A 23364-nucleotide genomic window follows, 5' to 3' on the forward strand; every position below is an offset into this window, starting at 1 on the left:
TTTAGCACAAAGATTATTACAATAGTGGGGTGTGAATACAGGGGTGAATTCAATCACAACTCCCCCCTTATAAAGCTGAAAGAGGGTTAGCCACTGCCGACCCAGAAGCAGGAAATCAAAGCCCTCTTTCCTGGACATGTCATCTGCCACCATGTTCTCTTTTCCCTTTATATGCACAATTTCCATATCATATTCTTGGAGAATGAGACTCTATTGGAGCAGTTTAGAATTGGAGCCTTTTATTTTGTGTAACCAGACTAATGGAAATGATCAGTTAATAGCCTGAACTTTCTGTTAAAAAGATAGGGCTGTGAATTCCATATCTACCTCCATCGGGTCAGACCTCACAAAATTCAACAGAGGACCTGCCAGTAACTCTGGGGGTTCTGTGTTAAGGACAGCTGCATTCATACTTTGTACAAAGGTTATTCTAATGCTGTCTAGGGCATGGCTACAGGGGTGCATTTGGTCACAGTGTGATTTTATTGGGCTTTTGGGTTTTAATATTACATTTCAGTATAAAGGGACACAGTCTGTTGTGGTCACATCTGAGAGGCCTCCCCCTTCAGGAGCCCAGACAGTATACATATGGTATATTTTTGGAAAGCCAGGCTTTACTGCTTCCATTTAAACAATTAAAAAGATGCTTGACTTCCTGATTGTCTCTAATTACACTGATCACCATTAGCCAACAAATATCATAGTTACCACTGTTATCCCTACTCTAATTATACAGAAGATCTGTGGTACCTCACACACCACTGTGTGGCAAAGGCTGATAGACTTTTTCTTTAATGGTATCCAGTTAATGGAGAGTCATTGGCATAGTCGGCAGGGAAATTCTGGCTCCCAGACCCCATCTGAAGAAGTTTTTGGCACATCTTGAGTTGGAGTTCGCTGCAGTTATATAACTAAATAAAATTTCAACAGACTAAATCATAGCAGTAAGATGGGAAGAATTCATAATCATATATAAAGGTTGGTGTGAGCCAACAGTGGCAGTTCAACCAAAGAAGGTGTTCATGGGAGCAATCTGACAATTGTTAGACCTAAGATGTTTGTTGCTATTTTACTAGGAGCAGTACGTCTTTATTCATGATGCACTGGTTGAAGCCATACTCAGTAAAGAAACAGAAGTTCTTGACAGTCACATTCATGCCTATGTTAATGTTCTCTTAATACCTGGACCAACAGGAAAGACAAAGCTTGAGAAACAATTCAAGGTGAGCTTTCATGGATGTCAAAATGAAAAGTGTCAGGGCAGTGTCATTTTCATTCTCTGACCCATCACAAGTAAACAATGGGCTTGAAAAGTCTGAGACTAGATGAAGTCACTGATTTAGTTTTCTCTATTCATAACTGCTGAGACTAGATCCAGAGTAGCACAAAAATACATAGCACATGTTGGGTAAAAAGACCTAATCATGAACTCTACCTCAAACAAGCCATGTTTTTGGAAAACAAGGGCTGGAAACACAGTCTAAAAGGTGGATATTGGGCCAGATTTACTGAAGTGTCCCTGCTAGAACGACTGCCTGGAAGGCGTTGTAGTGGTACAAGGTGCCTGCAATCTGCTTTGCAGGGTAGGCAGAGCCAGCCAGCACAGCCCCAAAAGTATGCAGCACTGGCTGGGCAGGAGACATGGCATGGAGAAAATGGGGGATGCACTGATCCAACACATCCCTGCTACAGCCACAGCCTTTGTGGCATCCAGCTGAAGTGCTAGTGGCTGACACAGGTTTGTTAGTTGGGGTGGACCTGGCCCATTAAGTGAGAAATCTACCTTTCCAAATGAATTTTGATTTAGGAAAACAAATCCCACCTTTGTACTTGCTGGGTTATGTGGTACAACTGAACTAGTGCTCTAATTTACTAGCAAATATTACTAACACATGCACAGTACTAGCATTTCTCCGATATAATTAATGACTGAATAGGAATAAACCAGGCTTATTAGCAGGAATTCACAGTTTGTCCCACGCTCCTGGGTAGGACGAGGTTGTAATGCTGCATAGTCACTCCCTGGGAGAAAGCAGAACCTCAGATTGCTCAACAATAACCCTTTCAGAGAAATTAAGGGTTGGTGAGCTCAGAAGGGAATCCCCTAACAGTGCCGCATGGCTGCAAGTACATGACAGGCCGGATCCCAAGTGTAAATGGGAGGAAACGTTGAAGCCCAAATTCTAACAAACCAAATAATATCAGAGAGTGGATGTTTCCCTCACGTTTCCTTTCCCTTGAAAGCCAAGATTATTAAAGCATTAATATTAAAAATGTGAATGACTTGATCTAATTAAGACATTACTGTAAGCTGATTTTAATAAAACTAACTCTACAGTTCATCTCTCTTTTGTTGATTGTACCGTAATAGGATTCTTTCTCCTTATTGTTTCAGCTACTGAGCCAATCTAATATACAGCAGTGTGATTATTCTACTGCACTGAAACAGTGTAACAGAGAAAAGAACAGAACATCATCAATCATTCCTGGTAGGCTTGTTCAAATCAGTTGCTTTCGCTGGCAGTGGGGCAGAGGGTACATGATTCCTGTAACGTAATGTTAGCGAAGGAATGTGTCACACTCAGGTCTAGTCTACACCAGAAGTGCTTCATTGACACATCTGCACTGATGCAGCTGCGCCGCTGTAGTGCATATGGTGAAGATGCTGTTTGCCGACAGGAGAGCGCTCTCCTGTCAGCACAATTACTCCACCTCCGCGAGAGGCAGAAGCTATGTTGGCAGGAGAGCGTCTCCTGCTACTACAGCGCCAGTGGCCACAGCGCTTAGGTGGCTGTAACTTGCGTCGCTCGGGGGTGTCTTTTTTCACACCCCTGAACAATGTACGTTATATCAACACAAGTGGTAGTTTAGACCTGCCCTAAGTCGCCACTGTTAGGAGAAGAAGGTAGAGAGCTGGGTGATGTTTTGTCCTGTTTGATAGATCTTTACAACATATAGACTAGTTCACAACTTTCTTTTACAGTGGAAAGATCTAGAGTGGGTATCTCATCACTATCTGGTGAAGGTACAGACTACATCAATGCTTCCTATATTATGGTAAGTCAAATTGTCTGGTCTGCTGCAAAATACTCTATACTGCTAGATATATTTTTAGAGTTGACATATCTGCATGTTAGTGGTACAGTCTTTATTTTGAAGGGATTCTCTGCTTTCTCTTTCATTTTTCACATGTGCCATTCTTCCATGGTGGATGCTGCATTGGAATTGTTTTTAAGTCCACTCAAACACGTTACAGTTTGACTAAGCATACACTAAGAACGCACAACACTTTTAAAAGCAGTACAATTTGGCACAAATTATGGGCAAGCTTCAAAGGTAAATGAAAGCTACCAAGTTTTTTCAGGCCTCAGTGAATCATTCTGGCAAAAACAGTGTCCATGTGTTGGGGGAGGGGAGCCATAGCCTTGCTTCCTCCCTGATCATGTGCAGGGACCAGTCTATGAATGTTTTAGTGGCTGTGTGCAGGAGCCATAAAGTGTCGCCTCCCGCCTTCTGCTTTACCCCTGCACCATTTTTTCCATGGATTCCTTTGTAACCCCTTCGCTGTTGTCCGCCTCACACCACGGCCCTCTCCCGAGAGTGGAATGTGTTCAGGGCCAGGAGTCTGCTGTGCTGGCCATTTATTCCGCCCCTTATCCTGCCTCACTGTGCTGCACTGAGGACAGTGAGTGGGGCAGAGAGAGGAGGAGAAAGCCTTGGCTGTGTATTCAAAAGCCCTAGGAGTGGCCTCTGCCAGCTGGTAGGAGGACTTGACTGGAAACCTTGCTCATTGCCTGCAGACCTGCTTATGCATGACATTTTACCAGGCATAAGTGAGAGTGACACTCTTGATGAGTGACATTTGGCAGGTATGTCTGGGCTTTCTTTTATAAAGCAGGGAAGTGCTAGAGGATTTCACAGAGAGAGAGAATAATTATTTTAGGAAACTGAATTTATTCTTTTGCTGCAAACCCCCAGTCCCTCCAGAAGCCTAGCTAGGGCAGAGCAATCAGTACATATGTCTGGGCTAATATGCATTTTTATTTTGAGTTGGCAGTTCACAGTTAACCCTCTGTTGATTGCAGTACATTTTTGGGGGGAGGGAGAGAAGCATGAACTTTATTTTTTGTTTTTTATTGGTTTTCTCCTTTTCTATTTGACATACATTCATTTCTATTCCTGGGAGTCTCATGAAATACCACCTAGCTCTGTTTTTTAGACTTCTGTCTTTGTATAGTAAAAGCTTCCTTTAAATATATATATTGTTGAACATCAATTCTCAGACTGATGTTTTTGTTTTGCAGGGTTATTATCAAAGTAATGAATTCATTATTACCCAGCATCCCCTGTTACATACCATCAAGGATTTTTGGAGAATGATATGGGACCATAATGCTCAGCTAATAGTCATGCTTCCTGATAGTCAGAACATGGTAAGATTGATGGCTAATTGTTGTGGTTTGATCCAATGTAGGCTATAATAGTATCCTAATTTAAAAACACCAAACAGATCAACAGAAAACTTGGATTTGAAGTCTGAGGCTCTACCAAACACAGTTTTTAAAATAATATGATAGTACTGCTCTGAAACATATGGGAAGTCAGCTTGTGTTATTCACTGTGGACCAATTCTTGAGGCTTTATTCAGGCAAACTCCAACTGACGACAATAGTAGTTTATCTGAGTAAAAACTGAAAGAGATGCTCAAGTGTTGGAGCTGTATGTATACTTTAAGAATGAGCTAATGCACTCTTCAATGACTAGTGGCATATGCTATAGAAACATCTCAGGGTTTTTATTTTTATGTTTTGGGTAAGACCTGAGGAATGGGAAGGGGACAGTGTATGAGTATGCATTTTGGAGGACAGTCATGCAAATGCTTGAGAGAAACTTCACAGAAGTTTAGAAATAGCTGTGAACACGAAAATCTACAGTCTCGCTTTCTCTACAAACATTTTATAAAAGTTATTCTTTTCATAAATGGGAAAGACTTTTAACGTAGCTTTCATGATCAGGGCAACTTCTGAGAACTGTAAATTGTGCCTAATATACAGGCAAGAAAAGACATTTTTAATCATGTCAAATTTAAATTCATGAATTGAACTTTAAGACTGTCACTTATATACATTTTGCATTATTTCTCTACCAAAGCAGCTACATTGGATTGTTTTATTTTGAGAACTGGAAAGAAAATTACTTAACTTTGTGGCTTTTTTTTAGGCTGAGGATGAATTTGTTTACTGGCCAAACAAAGACGAGCCTATAAATTGTGAGAGCTTTAAAGTTACTATGATTGCTGAAGAACACAAGTGTCTGTCTAGTGAGGAAAAGCTTATAATCCAAGACTTTATTCTAGAAGCTACACAGGTAACATCATTAAAGTGGTACATTTATGGGGATTTGATGTGTTAAAGTTTTTTTTTTACTTTAAAACCTTTAAAATGTAAAGAATATGCGAGGTCCTTTAAACACAGGCCAGGATTCACAGAGGGACTATTGCATTGCACCCCTGAGCTTCACAACACCTAACTTTTAGGTGATTAGAAAATACTGGAATAGACTGTGATCCACAAAGCCTTAATTAGGCACATAGGTGCCCTATACAACAAATGGGGAGAGGTAGGCAGCTTAGAACATGATCCCCAAAAGCCAGCACAATAGTTGGGGAAAGGCCTAAATTAGCCAATGGAAGATGTTGATGAGAGAAGTGTATCCTAAACCTCATCCCTCTCATGAAGATGCTGAAGTCTGGGGTGACGGGAGGCACCTGTCTCTGGTGGGAAATAGGCAGGCAAACACCTATCTTGCCTTGCAGACCCGAGCTGGTAAGCATGCTCAGAGGCTGCCTAGCTCCACACAAAACAGCCAGGGGGAGCGGAGTATAAGCTAGGCTTCCCTTATAATGTTTAGCCCAATGGTTGGGGTACTCATCCAGGATGCAGAAGACCCCCTGGTTCAAGTCCCCACTCTGAGAAGAAGGGTGTTGAACACGGATCTGCCACCTCTCAGGAGAGTGTGCTAATCAGTAGACTGCATAGTGATTTTCACTTTTTCTCTGGCCCAATTAAAGTTTCATTATACAATTGTTTAAGTGGAACAACTTCAGTCGGAGAGACTGAGGGAGACCCACATTAGAATAATCCATAGAGCAGTGACCAGGTCACTCACCTAATAGGTACTTAATCACTCTTCAAATCCCTTCTCCTCAGGTCTTGATCTGGTGCTCTCCCACATCCCAGGTGAGTTCCCTAACCACTGGGCTGAAGGATATAAGGGAGCCCCAATACCCAGCTGTTTTGTGCTAGCCAGTCTGAGTTTGCCTACCAGACAGGGCCCTGCAGGCAAGATAGGTGTGTGAATATGTATCTCCCTCCAGTTTGTAGATCGCCTTGGGGCTCAGGCAGGAGATAGGTTCCAGATGCCCAGAGTAAGGGCTAGTGTACACTGGGAATTTACTTCAGCATAGTTTCATCTCACAGGGGTGTAAATCTGGGGATTAGGCACCTCAATATCTTTGTGGATCCAGGACACAGATTGTAAACTCTTTAGGGATGGAACATGTGTTCCTATGTGTGTGCAAAGTAATGAGGCTTTGCTCCCCCTAGGGCCTTTGCATGCTATAATACATGATAATACAAATAATAAGTAATAGTAATTGCATGAATGGAATGCTATAGCATCAAGAACATAGACAATAACTACACACGCAGAAACACCAAAAATGCCTTGTTGTTTTAATCATACAAATGCCCTATTAATTTTCATAGAAACGTCATAGAAATTCTAGGTTAAATGTGGTTGTATTACCAAATTAACCCCAGAAATTTAAGGGATTAGTCCTGAAATTTACTAAGCACCCTCGCCTAATCCATTGACTTCATCCTACTCACATGCTTAATTCTGAGCCTGTACGTAAGTGTTTTGGTGGAGCTAGAAGTCAATACCTTGCAAGACTCCACTCTTAGGGTTTAGTTTAAGACTTGATATATCGGTCTTGAAAAAACAAGTCACATTTTTGCTAGGTTATTTGTGGAGCATCTGTTACCTCATAAGAAACTCCAATTTCCTGTTGTAATGGAGAAAAGAAAGAAAATTGTAGAAATTATTTTGTGTGTTAAGCATTGACCATGTATACAACTCTCCACAAGACACCATACAAGAGCAGTCTATTCTTTGAAGAGTTAGATTTATGCAAAACTATTAATCATGACATTTTCCTTTTAGGATGACTATGTACTTGAAGTGAGGCATTTTCAGTGTCCAAAATGGCCAAATCCTGATAGCCCTATTAGTAAAACATTTGAACTTATAAGTATCATAAAAGAAGAAAGTTCCAACAGAGATGGACCCATCATAGTGCACGATGAGTAAGCATTGTAACTTTTGCTTTGCTTTGGATACTACATACATCGCCGTTATCCAACCACACTCATGCTAATTTCTCATAAAGAGTCTGATCCACTGAAATTAGGCCTAAAGCATATAGAAAGAGCAAATAATCAAAGCAGCAGAACAATCCTGTTATTTTATCTGCATCAGCAAGAGAAACACTTGACTCAGCATCAAGAATGTTCTCTTTTGGAGTCTTTGTTTTTTACTAATCTGAAAGATGAACCAGTTCCCATCCAATGGAGATTAAATAACTTAGTGTCATTCTTTTATTATAGCGAGAAGTAAATACACAGTTTAGGCACTGGTCTTTAGAAATCACTGTGGGTCAGATCCTCACCCCTGCTCAGGCCCCTTTACCATGGGAAACAGTGCAGGAGCAGCATAAAGGAGCACTAAACAGCCCTGGTTCTAGCTGTGGGAGGATTCTCTCAGTGCACGCACTGTAGTGACAGCCACAAAGCTGCCTCCTGAGGACCCCCTCACAAGCCCTGGGGTAGGGGGGTCTCACAGGAAAGGCGTGGGAGCGAGAGGGGCTTGCCTTTGGGCTGTGTTGTGACAGTGCTGCAGAGATTCCTGGTTGTGTTGCTGCCCATAGGGAAGTCCATGAAGGCTGCCCTAAAACAGGCCACAGGGGTGTCTAAATTACACTGGTAACCTTGAAGCAGCCAAGGATCAGAAGGGTGCAAAAGCTGCATAAAGCCATCGTAGTGGCCACCCTCCCTATGTGCTACACCTCCTAGAGGTGCAGCACAGAATGTCACCCCATGCACTCAGAGGGCTTCTGTATCTTCTTCAGCTGTGGGAATATGACCCAGTTCATACAAATATTTCTTTTGTGTGTTTTTAACTTTCAACAGGCATGGAGGAGTGACAGCAGGTACTTTCTGTGCACTAACAACACTCATGCATCAGCTGGAAAATGAAAGTTCCATGGATGTTTATCAGGTAGCTAAGATGATAAATTTGATGAGGCCAGGAGTCTTCACAGACATTGTAAGTAAATAAGCCAGCTGTGTATATTTTTTCAAAATATGCATCATCTTTGGCAAAATTAGAGTTAGAGCAGCAAAATCACATTTTTCAGTGTGAATCTCTTCATTGGTTAAAGCAAAACTGCTTTCCAAAATAAAGTGTTTCTTATGAAGAACTTAAGCCTACTTGATAGACTATTATTTAATAATTGTCAGTCAGAAAGTGCAGCACTTCCTATACCATGACAAAACTTGCACTATAATCTGCAAATTATGGCTTGATTTCACCAAGGAAAACATACACACTCCCAAACATTGCAGGTAGACCCTTGAGTGATCACCTGAATGTCTCTGGTATGGTTAGGATCAATTTTTAGTAAAAGTGAACTCCTACTGCCACTAAGGCCCTGATCTGTGGTTTTGGAAAGGGTAAAACAGTATTAGATTAGAAATCTCCAGTGAAGTCCATGTAGGAACAGATACAAATTCATTACAGATGTAAGCGGGGGGATAGTCCCGCTACTGCGGGGAACTTTCCTGGCTTCTGCACTACCCCAGTGAAGTGGGCTAGCGAAAGGATCTGAATCCTCGCTCCCACTTCCTTTACCCAGTGGCCTCCCTGCCCTGGAGGGCTCCCCTTCCACTCTCCTGTCTGCCAGAGTCCTCGTAACCCCAACAAGGCTGGGCCCAGGATTCCTGGGGGGCTCGACCCCCAACCCTGCTGTGGTCACCTAGGACAGGGGCCAGGGTGTCCCCACTCCGGGGTACTCTCTCTGCACTGGGCACTTCTCTGACCCACTGACCATTACATACAATTTGAAGCAAATGCAAGTTATTTAATCAACAGTTAATTTTAAAAAGAATAAGGGAAAACGGGAAAGGTTAAAGGAAACACATCACCCCGCTCTGTGGCAGGGAACATCACAAACAGTGTCTCTGGAACGTCAGGGCAGTTCACAGTCTGTTCCTTGTAAGTCCCAGGCCGCATTCTCAGGCCCTGGCTGTGCTGCAGGGATGCTGCGGGTTGGACACTCACTCTGGCGGTGGCCACACGCTCTCAGGCTCTAAGTGGTAGGACCCTTCTTCCCAGTGTCGCCCCCGCCCTGTCGGGGTTACGATCCAAGCCTGGCCTGCAGAGCCCCTTGACTGAGGCGTCTCCCTGTGCTGGGCCCGCTGCCCAGGGTCCCCCTCGTCCTCCCCAGCTGCTCACGACACCCGGCTCCGGACTGCTCCAGCCCAGCTCCAGCCCCAGCTCCACTCTGCCTCAGCACGGCTGCTGCTCTGCCTCCAGCTCCCTGGCTGCTTCTCTGGCCCCTCTGGCTCTGGCTGCTGCAGCTCTGCTCCCAGGACAGGTCTGCTCTGCAGGCTGCTTCTGTGCCTCTGCTCCCAGCACTGACCTGCTTCCTGGGCTGCTTCTCTGGCCCCTCTGGCTCTGGCTGCTGCAGCTCTCGTCCCAGGGCAAGTCTGCTCTCTCTGGGCTGGGCCTCTGACTCTGGGGCTGCCGCTCTGCTCCCAGGACAGGGTCTGCACTCTCTCTGGGCTGCTTTTCTGGTCCCTCCGGATCTGGCCCAGCTCTGCTCTCCAGTTCAGCTCGGGCCCCTGCTTTCTCCTTAGCTCGGCCCCACTCTGTCTGACCCAGGCAAATCCAGCTCACACGGAGAATGGAGCCTCCTGACTCCCTGATTAGCCTGCCCCCCCTGTCATTCAGGCTGACCTGGAGCATTGGCCGCTCCCCATTGTTCCTGGGGGCTGTCAGTCTCAGGGTCCTGCTTCCCCATCGACCCTTCCCCCTTTTAGTACTGGGAGCTATGAACTAAAACACCCCCCACTGAATGTTAGTAAGGGGGCAACAGTGCCCTTACACAGAGATGACAGTTGTGTGCTGAATTCTGCTGTCAGTTACACAATGGAAACCTAGAGTAGGTTCAGTGCCATTACTCCAGAGTTATGGGAACATTTCACATTATGGATGAAATCCTGGCCCTGTTGAAGTCAATAGGAGCTTTACTATTGACTTCAGTGAGGCCAGGATTTCACCCCTTTATATTAAAAAAAAAAAATGCACAAGAAAATATTCTCCCCTGGAGCACACGCACAACAGCCATTGATACTGAGTTACAGACTGTATGCAGATGGGGGCTATTTGTCACAGAATTAACACATCAGATAATGAGTTACACACAGTAGACTGATGGGCTGTATAGCACCAATTGATTCATCATCAATTGCTACATTATTTTTGTGTACAAGTATTACAAAATAATCTAGCATTATTATTTAGAGCACCACATTGAACGTATCCTCTTTTCTTCTGTAGGAGCAGTACCAGTTTCTGTACAAAGCTATCCTCAGTCTTGTTAGCACAAGGCAAGAAGAAAACCCTTCTGCATCCATGGACAGTAATGGCACAGCTTTACCTGATGGAAATGCAGCTGAAAGCTTAGAATCTTTAGTTTAACTAACAAACACAGACACGCACACCCCAGACATCCCTGGAATTTATCATTGTTGTTTTCCTTTTTAAATTATGCAGGGAGAAATCTGTCCAGTTATTATATGATCTGTTCCCTTCTCCTGTTCAAACATTAGTTATTTTTGTGGCATATGATTTTACTTCCAAACTCACATCATTAACAATGTGTGCCTTTTTTTGAAAGATTTCTTGTAATACATTTGTTATGTCTGGACTAACTTGATTGAATTTTACAGTGTTTCTAAGAATGAAATTGTGGTATGTTTTTCAGTATTAGTTTTCAATTTGTCTGGCTTTACTTTTAACTTAAAATTTATCATATTTATAGATGGTAGGGGAGTTCTCAACTACAAATAAACATGTCATGTTTTTAGTATCCAATTTACTTGCTGTATTTATAGCAATCCATACATTTGATAGAAATATAACTTTTAATATAGTAGAATGTAAATAAAATACTGTTCTCTGTAATATTCAACATTTTAAGAATGCAGTAGAGACTTAGACTAGTAACCTGATACTTACTGTAAATACTTCTATAGTGATTCCATGGACCAAATTTATATTTATAATTGTAGATTTTTATATTTTACTACAGAGTCAGTTTTCTAGTTCTGTGTAATTGCATTGTTATAATGATGTAGTTTAGTATCCATTTTTATTTTAACAAAGTCTTCTGATATACTATTGTGCATCTTTGTTGATTAACTTTCATATATGTGCATGTAATTTTAACCTTTTGTGGGAAATATAAATTCAGTTGTTTTGAAATGAGAAGTTTTTATGAAAATAACATCTGTACTTGGCATTGTTTTAATTGTTTTTACCTAAGGCATTGAAAAAATAAATATAAATATTCCAGTCTATGCCTAGCACAGTAAACAATATGCGTCATCAATACTGAAGGCATTTTACTTATCAAGAACAGTATTACTGGATCAAGTTAAAAAAAAACTTCCTGTGTGAAACTCATGAGTGCTAAGTCCTGGCCTGCCTCCTCCAGGCTGGTTTTGCCCCATCTGGCTATGATTGTGCTCTCAGCTCCTTGTTGCCTCCAGCTGTGAGGCAGGAACCAGAACCTGGCAGAAGCATCACAAGAAGTAGTGGTTTCTAAGTAGGAGTTAGGAGTCTCGGCTTTGCCCCCTCAACCTTCCTTCAAGCTTCCTCAAACCTTTGAATTTATAACTTTAGACATAGAGGCTGTATATTAAAATCAGAGCCGCTATGTCCATGAGAATAGAGAAGGCTGAAGCAGCGCTAAATCTTAGAGAGGCTAGGGTAACAATAACCAGTTTACTTTGGCACAGTTGGTTTTAGATTTTTAGGGGGCATATCTGATATGAGGCTGGACAGAAATGCTGTGGCAATGAGAGGGGAATGGATTTTATCCCAGACAGAAACTAGAAGCAGATGAAGATCGATCTACTTGGGCTTGGAGCTCTTCGGAGCACTGTGAGAGGCCTTTGTACACTTGAGGAACATTGAAAGTGAGCTACAGCTCACGAAAGCTTATGCTCAAATAAATTGGTTAGTCTCTAAGGTGCCACAAGTCCTCCTTTTCTTTTTATAGAAAGGAGCATAACCTCTGGCAAGGCAAGTGTAAAAGTATAATTAGGCATGTCAAAAAAGGATTTGAAGAGCACCTAGCAAAAGCCTTAAAGCTTTTTTTTGCTGTTAGTTTTTAAGTACATCAGGAGCGGGAAGCCTGCCAATCAGTGGGACCATGGAACGATTGAGATGCTAAAGGAAGATAAGGCCATTGTGGAGAAACTAAATGAATTCTTTGCATTGGTTTTCACTGCAGAGGATGTGACAGAGATTCCCAAACCTGAGCCATTCTTTTAGGTGACAAATCCGAGGAACTGTCCCAGATTGAGGTGTCAGTAGAGGAGGTTTTGGAACAAATTATAAACAGTAATAAGTCACCAGGATCATATGATATTCACCCAAGATTTCTAAAGGAACTCAAATATGAAATTGCAGAACTACTATGTGTGGTATGTAACCTATCACTTAAATCAGCTTCTGTACCAGATGACTGGAGATGCAACCCCATGCTCTGGGTGTCCCTAGCCTCTGACGGCCGGAAGCTGGACAATGGGGCATGGATCACTCAATTGCCCTGTTCTGTTCATTCCCTCTGAAGCATCTGCCATTTGCCACTGTCGGAAGACAGGATACTGAGCTAGATGGACCACTGGTCTGACTCAGTATTGACATTCTTTTGTGCTTACCTGAGGAGTGCCTGACAACAGATAGGCATTTAAATGGATCTCTGGGCTCCAGAATTCAGAACCGTGAAAGCTAGAAGTACTGAGACATGCAACGTTGCTTGTTTGTGTAACTTCACATGGGTCTCATTCATAGGTGTGGGAACTAGGGGTGCGAGGGTTGCTGCAGCACCCCCAGGTTTTAGCCAGGGCTCCGATGCCCAAGTCCCAGCTTCTTCCCCCCTCCCCTGGGGTCCTGGCTACTGCCCCTCCCCTCCTGGCTGCCTGCCCCGGGCTCTGCTCCTGGCCCCGCACCCACCCCCAGCTCAGGGTGAAGAGGCAAACAAGGGTAAGGGTGTTGGCTTTCAGCACACCCCCCCCATTAAAAGTGTTCCTGTGCCACTGGAATCATTTATAAAATTTTGTCTTCAGCTTCTCTCATTTATTGTCTACAGTCCTGGAGTCTTAACATTGTCTCGGTCCTCCAGCAACCAGGAGTCTCATTTTATAAGAACTCACTTTGAAATAGTTGTACATCAAAGCATGCTACAGAATTTGAGTGCACAGTAGCAGGGTCCACGTGGCCAGTTGGAACGCAGCAAGCTAGAGTTACACCGTGACTTGATGCACACAGCTGACCACATAGACAAGTCCTAAGTAGAACTGATTTGCCCAGAAAATTAGGCAAACTCATTCATTTTGCTGTGTAACATGTAGATGAAATCACAAGTGTGAGTGGACTGACCTGAATCAGTCAAAACAAGACAATGCATAATTTGTCTTCTAAAATTGTGCCAATGTGTTTATTCTGTTAAATCCCATTTTCCACTTGATCTCATCTGCTTCTATACTTATGCAGCCCCCCTGCCTCCCTAATTCAAAGGGTCAACCAATTGCACAAATAACTCATATGGAAATAAAGAAGCCATTCTTTGTGAATCAGGTTGCTGGCTGCTATGGTGATTCTTGTGCTGTTACTTGTCATATTTGTACATTGCTAATGATAGGTTAGGTAGAAAATATAGCTTAATGGGGTACATTGTGTGTGTGGATATGATGCAGTATTATTTATATTGTCTTAGCCATGTTGAATGTCAGAAAAAGTTTAGATTTGGTTTTTAAAACTTATGTTTGTACAGATACTCTGTAGTTTGCATATTTTCTCTTCATTTGATAAACCAAAAGAGTTCCATGTATATTGTACCTGACCACGCCCACAAAAATACACATTAATTTATAACATTGTAAAACTCCATAAATTGCATCTTTGCAACCCTCAGCTGAGCTGTATTTTAAAGAAGTAGGATGTTCCTTCTTTGCCAGAAGACATATTCCTCTAAGGGGCCTAGGCAACTGGATTCTACTTCTTGCAAAGCACTCAAGTGCTTGAAACCTTTGCATAAATAGTTCAAACAGGGCAGCAATGGAATTTAAGGCTCTCTTCTTCTGTTCCAACAACACAGAACATAAACAGACAAAATACTTTTTCTTCTCTTAATCCCCTGGGATGCAAGTGCCAGTGAGGTTAATTTTGATCTTATGGCTGTTTCCCAAACCCCATTCCCTAATCCTCTTACTTTATATTTGCTCTCCTCACCATAATATCAGCACACAGTTTGATTCAAGGCAACAGCACAAGTAACCCTAAAGCCTGCGTCTGCTCCAGCTTTTGTGCTAGGAAAACTGGACCATAACCCAACACAGTGTCAGGCTTTTTTCCCCTGACAATGTCTGATAGTATTTTTACCCCACCTCTTCCACTTAAAAATAGTTATATATAATCCAAGTACACAAAACGGTTTATAGGTAAATACACTCTCCTGTAGCTCTTAAATCTAACTCAGACTAAAAGCAAAACTGAAAGGTCCTATTTTGAAAATTCACCCTTGAAATCAGTATTTCTTTCAAACTACAAAACTAGTTTGAAAGAAACACTGTCCATTTTAAAATAATAATCCAAGGAAGCAAGTGGTATTCCAAGATTTTTTCCACTGATGTCTGCAATCATATTCATCATCTTAGCATGCCTGACAAGTTATTTAAAACATAAGTCCTTAGGATAATCTCTTTAGCAACACATACTGGTTCTGATATGGAAAAAAATTAAGAATCATAAGAAATCTTCCCTAATCTTCAACCTGTGATGGATTATTGATTTTAATAAATGCGTGTCAGTTCCCAAATAGAGCTGGCAAGTAATTCTCAGACAAAGGCCATCTTTTACTTAATTTTTTTCTTATAATCCAGGCTATAGTCTCAAAAGACAGATCCTGTCTTTGTAAATTGGGTCAAGTGGGGAAAAGATGTTAGGGACAGACTGCTAGTCTCCAACTAACTCAACAAAATGTCAATTTAAGGCTTTTTTGGTTTTTTTGGTTTTTTTAAACCTGTGTATGTCATGCTATGCTTAACAGGTTTCCTGCTAAGAAGACCCACCTAAATGGCCCAAATAAACATACATTCACCAGCAACACTCCCAACTCCTGAAAATACAGCATTTATTATTGTGACTGCATATATAAGGAAAACTTTTACAGGTGTCATTTATGTATCACTTGTAACTGCTCTAAAGACACAATAACAATTGCCATAAACTAAGGCTCTCAACCATGTGTAATGGTTACAGCTGCCTGCTCCTTGGCTTTATAAGACCCTGGTTTCCGTTGCTTATAACTTTACTGTCTGGGCAGACATTTTTCATTCTGGGTGGCTCCCTCAAGATAACTGGCCAGCCATTCCTGAGAATAAGATGGTTGGGGGACAGGGAGAGTGGGACACACAGAGAGAAGAAAGGGTGTTTTGCTCGTGTCCAAAGAAATTCTTACTCATTTTGTTAAGGAACTCTACCACCTCCAATATTGGGTGCAAGGGCTTGCTATTTGGCATAGACATTATCCTGGTGTTAGCTATCCACTTAACACTTCACCCAAATTTGGCCACACTGTTAGCTCTGAACATGCAGAGCCTTGTTAGCATTTGACAGTTAAATGCTCTGAAGCTTCCCCTGGCATTTTCCTGCAGGGGTTGAAGAAGGACTTTCCCTGCAACGGCATCTCCCCATTGTGCAGGGCTGCAGTGGTGACACGCATAGGAACTGAACTCAGGGTGACACTCGTTCCTGCACGCCCAAGGTTCTTGTTAGTGAGAGCCCAAGCAACCTGGAGAAGGCAGCAGCAGACTGACTGGAAAGCAGAGGTTTGAGGAATGTGGGGAGCAGGAGCCAGGGGGCTAGAGAAAATAAAGAGCCCTGGGGAAGGGGTGAATGGAAGAGTTAGGAAGCTGGGAGAGTAGATAGGTGCAGCGTTAGGGCAAGAGCCAGAAAAGAAAGACCAGTGAATAAGGGCAGCGAGGACGGGGTGGAGTTTTGATAGGTACACAGAGGAAGCTGGGACAGTGGATGGGAGCAGCAGTGGCCAGAGGAGTGTGTATGGGCACATTCCTAAAGTTGCAGGGGAGGGGGACAGGACCCAGGTGCCGGGAGGGTGTAGATAGGGGTGAGGAGGTTAATAGGTGCAGAGGGAGAGGAAGGTGGGGAAAGTGTGAGATCATCTAATTAAAGACTGGACCATAACATAATGTATGGGGGAAGGGGCTAAATTAAGGGTGCAAGGGCCATCTTGACACTGGCATCTCCTAATGGTTGAGTGCTTCACTTTGCAACCTTAATAGAGTGTGGGGGAAAATTTAGATGGAATATATATGTATTGCCATTGAGATTACTTTTGTGATGCTCAGTAATCATGGAACCATTTCATTTACACTCATTAAACCACCTTAGTATCAGTCTAGCAGTCCACCAGCCTAGACTTTTTACAAGTAAGTGTTTTACACCTTTCATTTGAACAAGGAAAAATACTTAACTACCTACCCATTAAAAGAATCCCTTGCACCGCTACAGACTAAGGACTGAATGGCTAGGCAGCAGTTCTGCAGAAAAGGACCTAGGCGTTACAGTGGACGAGAAGTTGGATATGAGTCAACAGTGTGCCCTTGTTGCCAAGAAGGCCAATGGCACTTTGGGATGTATACGTAGGAGCATTGCCAGCAGATCGAGGGACATGATCGTTCCCCTCTATTTGACATTGGTGAGGCCTCATCTGGAGTACTGTGTCCAGTTTTGGGCCCCACGCTACAAGAAGGATGTGAAAAAAATGGAAAATGTCCAGCGGAGGGCAACAAAAATGATTAGGGGACTGGAACACATGACTTATGCAGAGAGGCTGAGGGAACTGGGATTGTTTAGTTTGCAGAAGAGAAGAATGAGGGGGGATTTGATAGCTGCTTTCAACTACCTGAAAGGGGGTTCCAAAGAGGATGGATCTAGACTGGTTTCAGTGGTAGCAGATGACAGAACGAGGAGTAATGGTCTCATCTTACAGTGTAGGAGGTTTAGGTTGGATATTAGGAAAAGCTTTTTCACTAGGAGGGTGGTGAAGCAGTGGAATGCGTTACCTGAGGGGGGGGGGGTGGAATCTCCTTCCTCAGAAGTTTTTAAGGTCAGCCTTGACAAAGCCCTGCCTGCAATGATTTAGATGGGGATTGGTCCTGCTTCGAGCAGGGGGCTGGACTAGATGACCTCCTGAGGTCCCTTCCAACCCTGATATTCTCAGCCAGCTCAAGGGTCAAGAGGAGCAGCAGTAAAATTAAAGGAGAAAGGGAAACTAAAGAAATTGTAAAAAGAAAAGGAATACTTATGGCACCTTAGAGACTAACAAATTTATCAGCACATAAGCTTTCGTGAGCTACAGATCACTTCATTGGATGCATAAAGTGGAAAATATAGTGGGGAGATCTTGCATACACAGAGAACATGAAACAATAGGTGTTACCATACAGACTGTAACAGGAGCGATCAGGAAAGGTGAGCTATTAAAGCAGGAGAGTGGGGGGGGGAGACAGGGGATGGGACCTTTTGTAGTGATAATCAAGGTGGGCTATTTCCAGTAGTTTACAAGGACAGTAGGAGGGGAAATAAACTTACTTTGTGTAATGACACATCCACTCTCAGTCTTTATTCAAGCCTAAGTTAATTGTATCCTCTTTGCAAATTAATTCCAATTCAGCAGTCTTTTGTTGGAGTCTGTTTTTGAAGTTTTTTTGTTGAAGAATTGCCACTTTTAGGTCTGTAATCAAGTGACCAAAGAGATTGAAGTGGTTTTTGAATGTTATAATTCTTGACTTCTGATTTGTATCCATGTATTCTTTTACGTAGAGACTATCCAGTTTGGCCAATGTACATGGCAGAGGGGCATTGCTGGCACATGATGGCATAGATCACATTGGTAGATGTCCAGGTGAACGAGCCTCTGGTAGTGTAGCTGATGATGTCCCCTGAATAGATATGTGGACACAGTTGGCAACAAGCTTTGTTGTAAGGATAGGTTCCTGGGTTAGTGTTCTTGTTGTTTGGTGTGTGGTTGCTGGTGAGTATTTGCTTCAGGTTGTGGGGCTGTCTGTAAGCAAGGATTGGCCTGTCTCCCAAGATCTGTGAGAGTGATGGGTCGTCCTTCAGGATAGGTTTTAGATCCTTGATGACGTGTTGGAGAGGTTTTAGTTGGGGGCTGAAGGTGATGGCTAATGGCATTCTGTTATTTTCTTTGTTGGGCCTGTCCTGTAGTAGGTAACTTCTGGGTACTCTTCTGGCTCTGTCAATCTGTTTCTTCACTTCAGCAGGTGGGTACTGTCATTGTAATAACGCTTGATAGAGATCTTGCAGGTGTTTGTCTCTATCTGAGGGGTTGGAGTAAATGTGATTGTATCATAGAGCTTGGCTATAGACAATGGATCGTGTGGTGTGGGTGAAAGCTGGAGGCATGTAGGTAAGTATAGTTGTCAGTAGGTTTCCAGTATAGGGTGGTGTTTCCCTATACCAGAAACCTACTGACAACTATACTTACCTACATGCCTCCAGCTTTCATCCAGACCACACCACACAATCCATTGTCTACAGCCAAGCTCTACAAAAACCAGTCAGAGAACACTTCAATCTCCCTGGTCACTCTATTACAGACCTAAAAGTGGCAATTCTTCAACAAAAAAACTTCAAAAACAGACTCCAATGAAACACTGCTGAATTGGAATTAATTTTCCAAGTAGATACAATTAACTTAGGCTTGAATAAAGACTGGGAGTGGATGTGTCGTTACACAAAGTAAAACTATTTCCCCTTGTTTATTTCCCCTCCTACTGTCCTTGTAAACTGCTGGAAATGGCCCACCTTGATTATCACTACAAAAGGTCCCATCCCTCGTCTCCTCGCTCTCCTGCTGGTAATAGCTCACCTTTCCTGATCGCTCTTGTTACAGTCTGTATGGTAACACCCATTGTTTCATGTTCTCTGTGTATGCAAGATCTCCCCACTATATTTTCCACTTTATGCATTCAATGAAGTGATCTGTAGCTCATGAAAGCTTATGTGCTGATAAATTTGTTAGTCTCTAAGGTGCCAAAAGTCCTCCTTTTCTTTTTACGGATACAGACTAACACAGCTGCTACTCTAAAGAAATTGTGTTTTAAATTCTCTAATCCCGAATCAAAGGAATCTCTCAGTAAGATTCCATTACCTTATCCTTCAGCAAAGGGTTGCTCTACACAGGTTTTGTACTAGCATTTAAAAAAGGAAAAAACCCACCACACAAAATAGCTATACTAGAACAAGCCCTGTTGTGGAGGCAGTTTGAAGGTGCATTACAGAAGTATACCTTATTCCCCTTCCTTTACGAAAGTAAGCTATACAGGTACAACGGCATCCACAGTGCAGGAAGACAGGGCTGTACCACTTTAACTGTACCAGTATAGTTAAAGCAGAACCCGTACATCTAGACAAGGCAGCCAATCGTCCTACCCTCTGCTGGTACGCCCCCGCTCAAGGAGCAGTACGGGTCCATGGAAGTGTGAAGCTAGGACAGCAGATTTGGAGTTGAAAATGAGGGGGTGTAGAAAATGGCAGGTGGTGTTAAGTATGGGGGTTTAGTCCCCATTGCCAGCTCTACAGAGGTACAGTTACAGTTGTGGGGGTGTGGAAAGTACAACTGTGCATTTTCTGGGTTTCTAATGTTTGTGTGGTTGAGTTTTTATGCATCTTGATAGCGGCCCTGATCTCACCCACTGCTGCATACAGGCAGACCCCTGTACTCATGCAGAGCCCCATTGAAGTCTGCAGAATCAGAGCCTCTGGGGAAAACCCTGGCTCCTCTAAAGTCAAATGGGAGTTGTGCCATTGACTTCAACAGGGCCAGAATTTCACCCTGGAGTCTAGTTTAGACAACAGCTTCTGGACACCCCGATGTGTTCAGGGAGATTAGTTTCTGCAGCCACCACCATAATATATTTTGTGATTCATGCAAAAACAAAAAGGAGGCAAGTATAAACTCAGCTTCAAAAGACATTTATTGTGTATTGAAAACTTCACAAGAGAAGCCCTGGACAGCTATCAATTCTACATGTAGAAATCCATGTTGTATACAAAATAATCCAACATCAGAAGTCCCCATATTTAAAAAGCAAAAAGCTATGTTCACTCCACACAAAGTGGTTTGTTTAAATCCAGTATTTTTTCTTTAAGTACTATGCATCAGCTGATACAAATTTCAGCACTCTCCCTATTACTTTAAAGGCAAGTCTACAGTCTTCAGAAAGAAAGTTTCAGTGGCTTTTGGGTTTCAAAAAATGGCCTAGCAGAAAAGACACAACCCAAGTGCTGGGAAATAGCAATACCTTCTCTCATATCCCTTCGAAGGGAGCAGAGGTAGTTCTTGAAGGAAACACCAGAGTGGTTCCTCCTCTCCTGCTCAGAAATCAGTATTTAAAAAAAATAAAAACAAAAACTCAAACCCCATTTTCTTAGTGCACTTGCTTTCTGTCATGGGGGGAAATGAATGCATGGTTTAGTGGGTGCGGGGGTTCTAGATAAAGTTCTTGGGTGAAATCCCAGTCCTGTTGAAGCCAATGGGAGTTTTCCCATTGCCTTCATGGGGTCAGGATTTCATCCATTTATCCTGATCATCTAATAGAACCTAACAGAATCAAGAGTTGGGATCATGAAGTAGTTCCACTAAATCCCTCCCTAGACACCTCTTTATTTGACCCTTGGACTTTTTCTACCATCCCTTACTTTCTGCTTCCTTCCTCTACCACCTTCCATCCTCAGCTTTGTGCCAACCATCATCTTATTAAATACTGCACCTAGTACATCTAACTCCTGTGAAAATAGTTTATTTTTACCTCTAATCATGAACTTCATCTATGCTTGCAGCTGATTCCTACTATTGGACAAGCTGCCAAAACCAAAAATTCCCTCTAGTAGCCCAGCCTCTCAGGGCTGTGACATAGTAAACTAGGGAGAAGGGTGCAGTGGGGAAGAACCAAGAAGGAAAGCAGGCAGACTTCTAGAATCAATGGTCAGTATTACAAGAAGAAAGGACAGTTTTACAGGCCAGACACTGCTCTGTGGAAGTCCTAACTGATTAACATATTGGATGAATGTTTTCACAATGTGTTCTAGGACAAGGCAGAGAAGAAGGAGAATGCACTCACAGACCAGTGTAAAAACATTAGTACATCCTGGATTTACACTTCTCTGCCTAGAATATCTTAAGGCCTTGCGCACCACAGAATCTAATTTCTTTTACACTTGTAATTATATTATTCTGCTAGGCCAAGTGGAAAGAGTAATTCAAAAGTAAACAGACTTAAGAGTTTTTCTCCAAATGACATTTTAACTGCACTATATTTACAACCTAAATGCCCTTGCTAATCCCAAGCGTAGAGTACTTTTATATGCCACTGCATGCCCTTTAACTGGAAAGAAAGTAAAAAAAAAAAAAAAAGCAATACATGTTATAGTTATTAATCCACTGTATAATAAGCTTCTATTCAGTAACTAGAAACATGGGTTTTGGTGTGGGTTTTTTTGTTTGTTTTTTTAAAGCACTCTATTAACTTGTATATTTATTCCGATCTCCAAGAGGCACAGATCTGGCAGATATGAAAATGCAGATTTTATATTTAAAGACTGACATTTCAAGATTTCACATGATTGAATGCGCTAGCGAGCTAGACTTTCTGAAATTATAATTGCTTTCATATTACCCTGAGATGTACAAAAATATTATTCATTTATTTTACATGATCAACATTTTCTTGGTACCGAGATGCAAATTCAGTATTTAGTTCTGCTTCTGGTAATGACTTTGGTATAAATTTGTCAACGACTTAGACCAAGACGATGTTTAAAGTTAATTACTGGTTGGAACTCATTAACCAGACTTACTTCTGTCATATTAATATACACTTAAGGGCTAGGTCCACAAAGGGGATTTAAATGTTAAGCATCACAGTGCTTAACATTTTAGGCACCCTGCTACCTAGTGACGTCCATAGCTAAGTTATGTACCCATGCTCCCTATACAATGCATGGGGAGGGTTAGGTGCCTAAGAATGGAATCCACAAAAGCCAGCATGCTGAGTGGGGAGTCATGTAAGCTAGCCAATAGGAAACGATGATGAGGGGGTATAGTTCAACTCCTACCCCTCAAAGAAACTCCAGGCACCTCTCTCAGTTTTGAATTCACAGGCACGATCCCTTTCCTAGAGTTAGATACCTAAGCCCTTTCCTGCGGCAAGCAAAAAAGGAGGAGGAGCTGTTCCTTTCTTATAACCTCCTGTGCCGCCCCCACCCCGACAGGAGCTCACTGGTCTCTCCACCCCACCCCCTGCCAGCTCCGGCTCCCCATTTCCTTCCCCTCCCCACTCCCCCGGCTCGTTTTTTCCTCTCTCCCTCCCCCATCCCAGCTCCAGCAGGAGCTTGCTCTCCAGCCTAAAGCAGCTGGCTCTCCCCGCCACTGCAGCCCTGGTGCTGGAGGAGTTCTGTGCCCCTGCTGACTGGGGGGCCCATGCCCCTGCTTGCCCGGCCTTGTGCACACCCCTGCACATCAGGCCAGAGAGAATGTGCTTCTGAGAACAGCTACCATATTGGGACTCTTATTGCAGGAGAAACAGGTGGAAAATGCCTAGCTCATGCCTAAGCCCCAGTGGCACTGGGGCACCTAGACTAAGGCAGCTATTTGCATATTCAGACATATTTTTAGGCACCATGGGAACTTTACCAAAAGCAATTTATGTGCCATAGGATTTTTGGCATGTACAGAGTTAGGTGGCAGCTGCATGGGGATCAGAGGATCTAAATTTTTGATTTAGGCACCTAAAGTGGCAGTTATGGCCCTAAATCCTTTTGTGGGCCTAACCCTGAGATTTTTCCTACAATAGAGTTCCATGCTTCTGCCAATAACATGCTCTCATGTTCTAAAAATATACACCG

At 42.7% G+C, this 23364-nt stretch overlaps 1 protein-coding gene across 4 annotated transcripts in view; it reads left to right on the plus strand.

Annotated features, from left to right (window-relative positions):
* The window catches only part of PTPRZ1 (protein tyrosine phosphatase receptor type Z1), a 192235-nt gene extending 180619 nt beyond the window's left edge, over nt 1-11616 (plus strand). The window contains exons 22-29 of one of the 4 annotated variants that reach the window (XM_084642258.1): nt 1077-1223; nt 2396-2489; nt 2984-3057; nt 4305-4433; nt 5221-5367; nt 7225-7367; nt 8250-8385; nt 10681-11616. In XM_084642258.1, coding sequence (XP_084498384.1) covers nt 1077-1223; nt 2396-2489; nt 2984-3057; nt 4305-4433; nt 5221-5367; nt 7225-7367; nt 8250-8385; nt 10681-10821 — 1011 coding nt within the window. In that variant the 3' untranslated portion in view covers nt 10822-11616. The remainder of the gene's footprint in view (nt 1-1076; nt 1224-2395; nt 2490-2983; nt 3058-4304; nt 4434-5220; nt 5368-7224; nt 7368-8249; nt 8386-10680) is intronic. The other 3 variants (XM_084642257.1, XM_084642260.1, XM_084642259.1) reach the window with 3 other exon arrangements.
* Nucleotides 11617-23364: the final 11748 nt, after the last annotated feature.

The sequence above is a fragment of the Lepidochelys olivacea genome (assembly GCF_965140295.1).
Source record: "Lepidochelys olivacea isolate rLepOli2 genome assembly, chromosome: 1".
Classification (NCBI taxonomy): domain Eukaryota; kingdom Metazoa; phylum Chordata; order Testudines; family Cheloniidae; genus Lepidochelys; species Lepidochelys olivacea.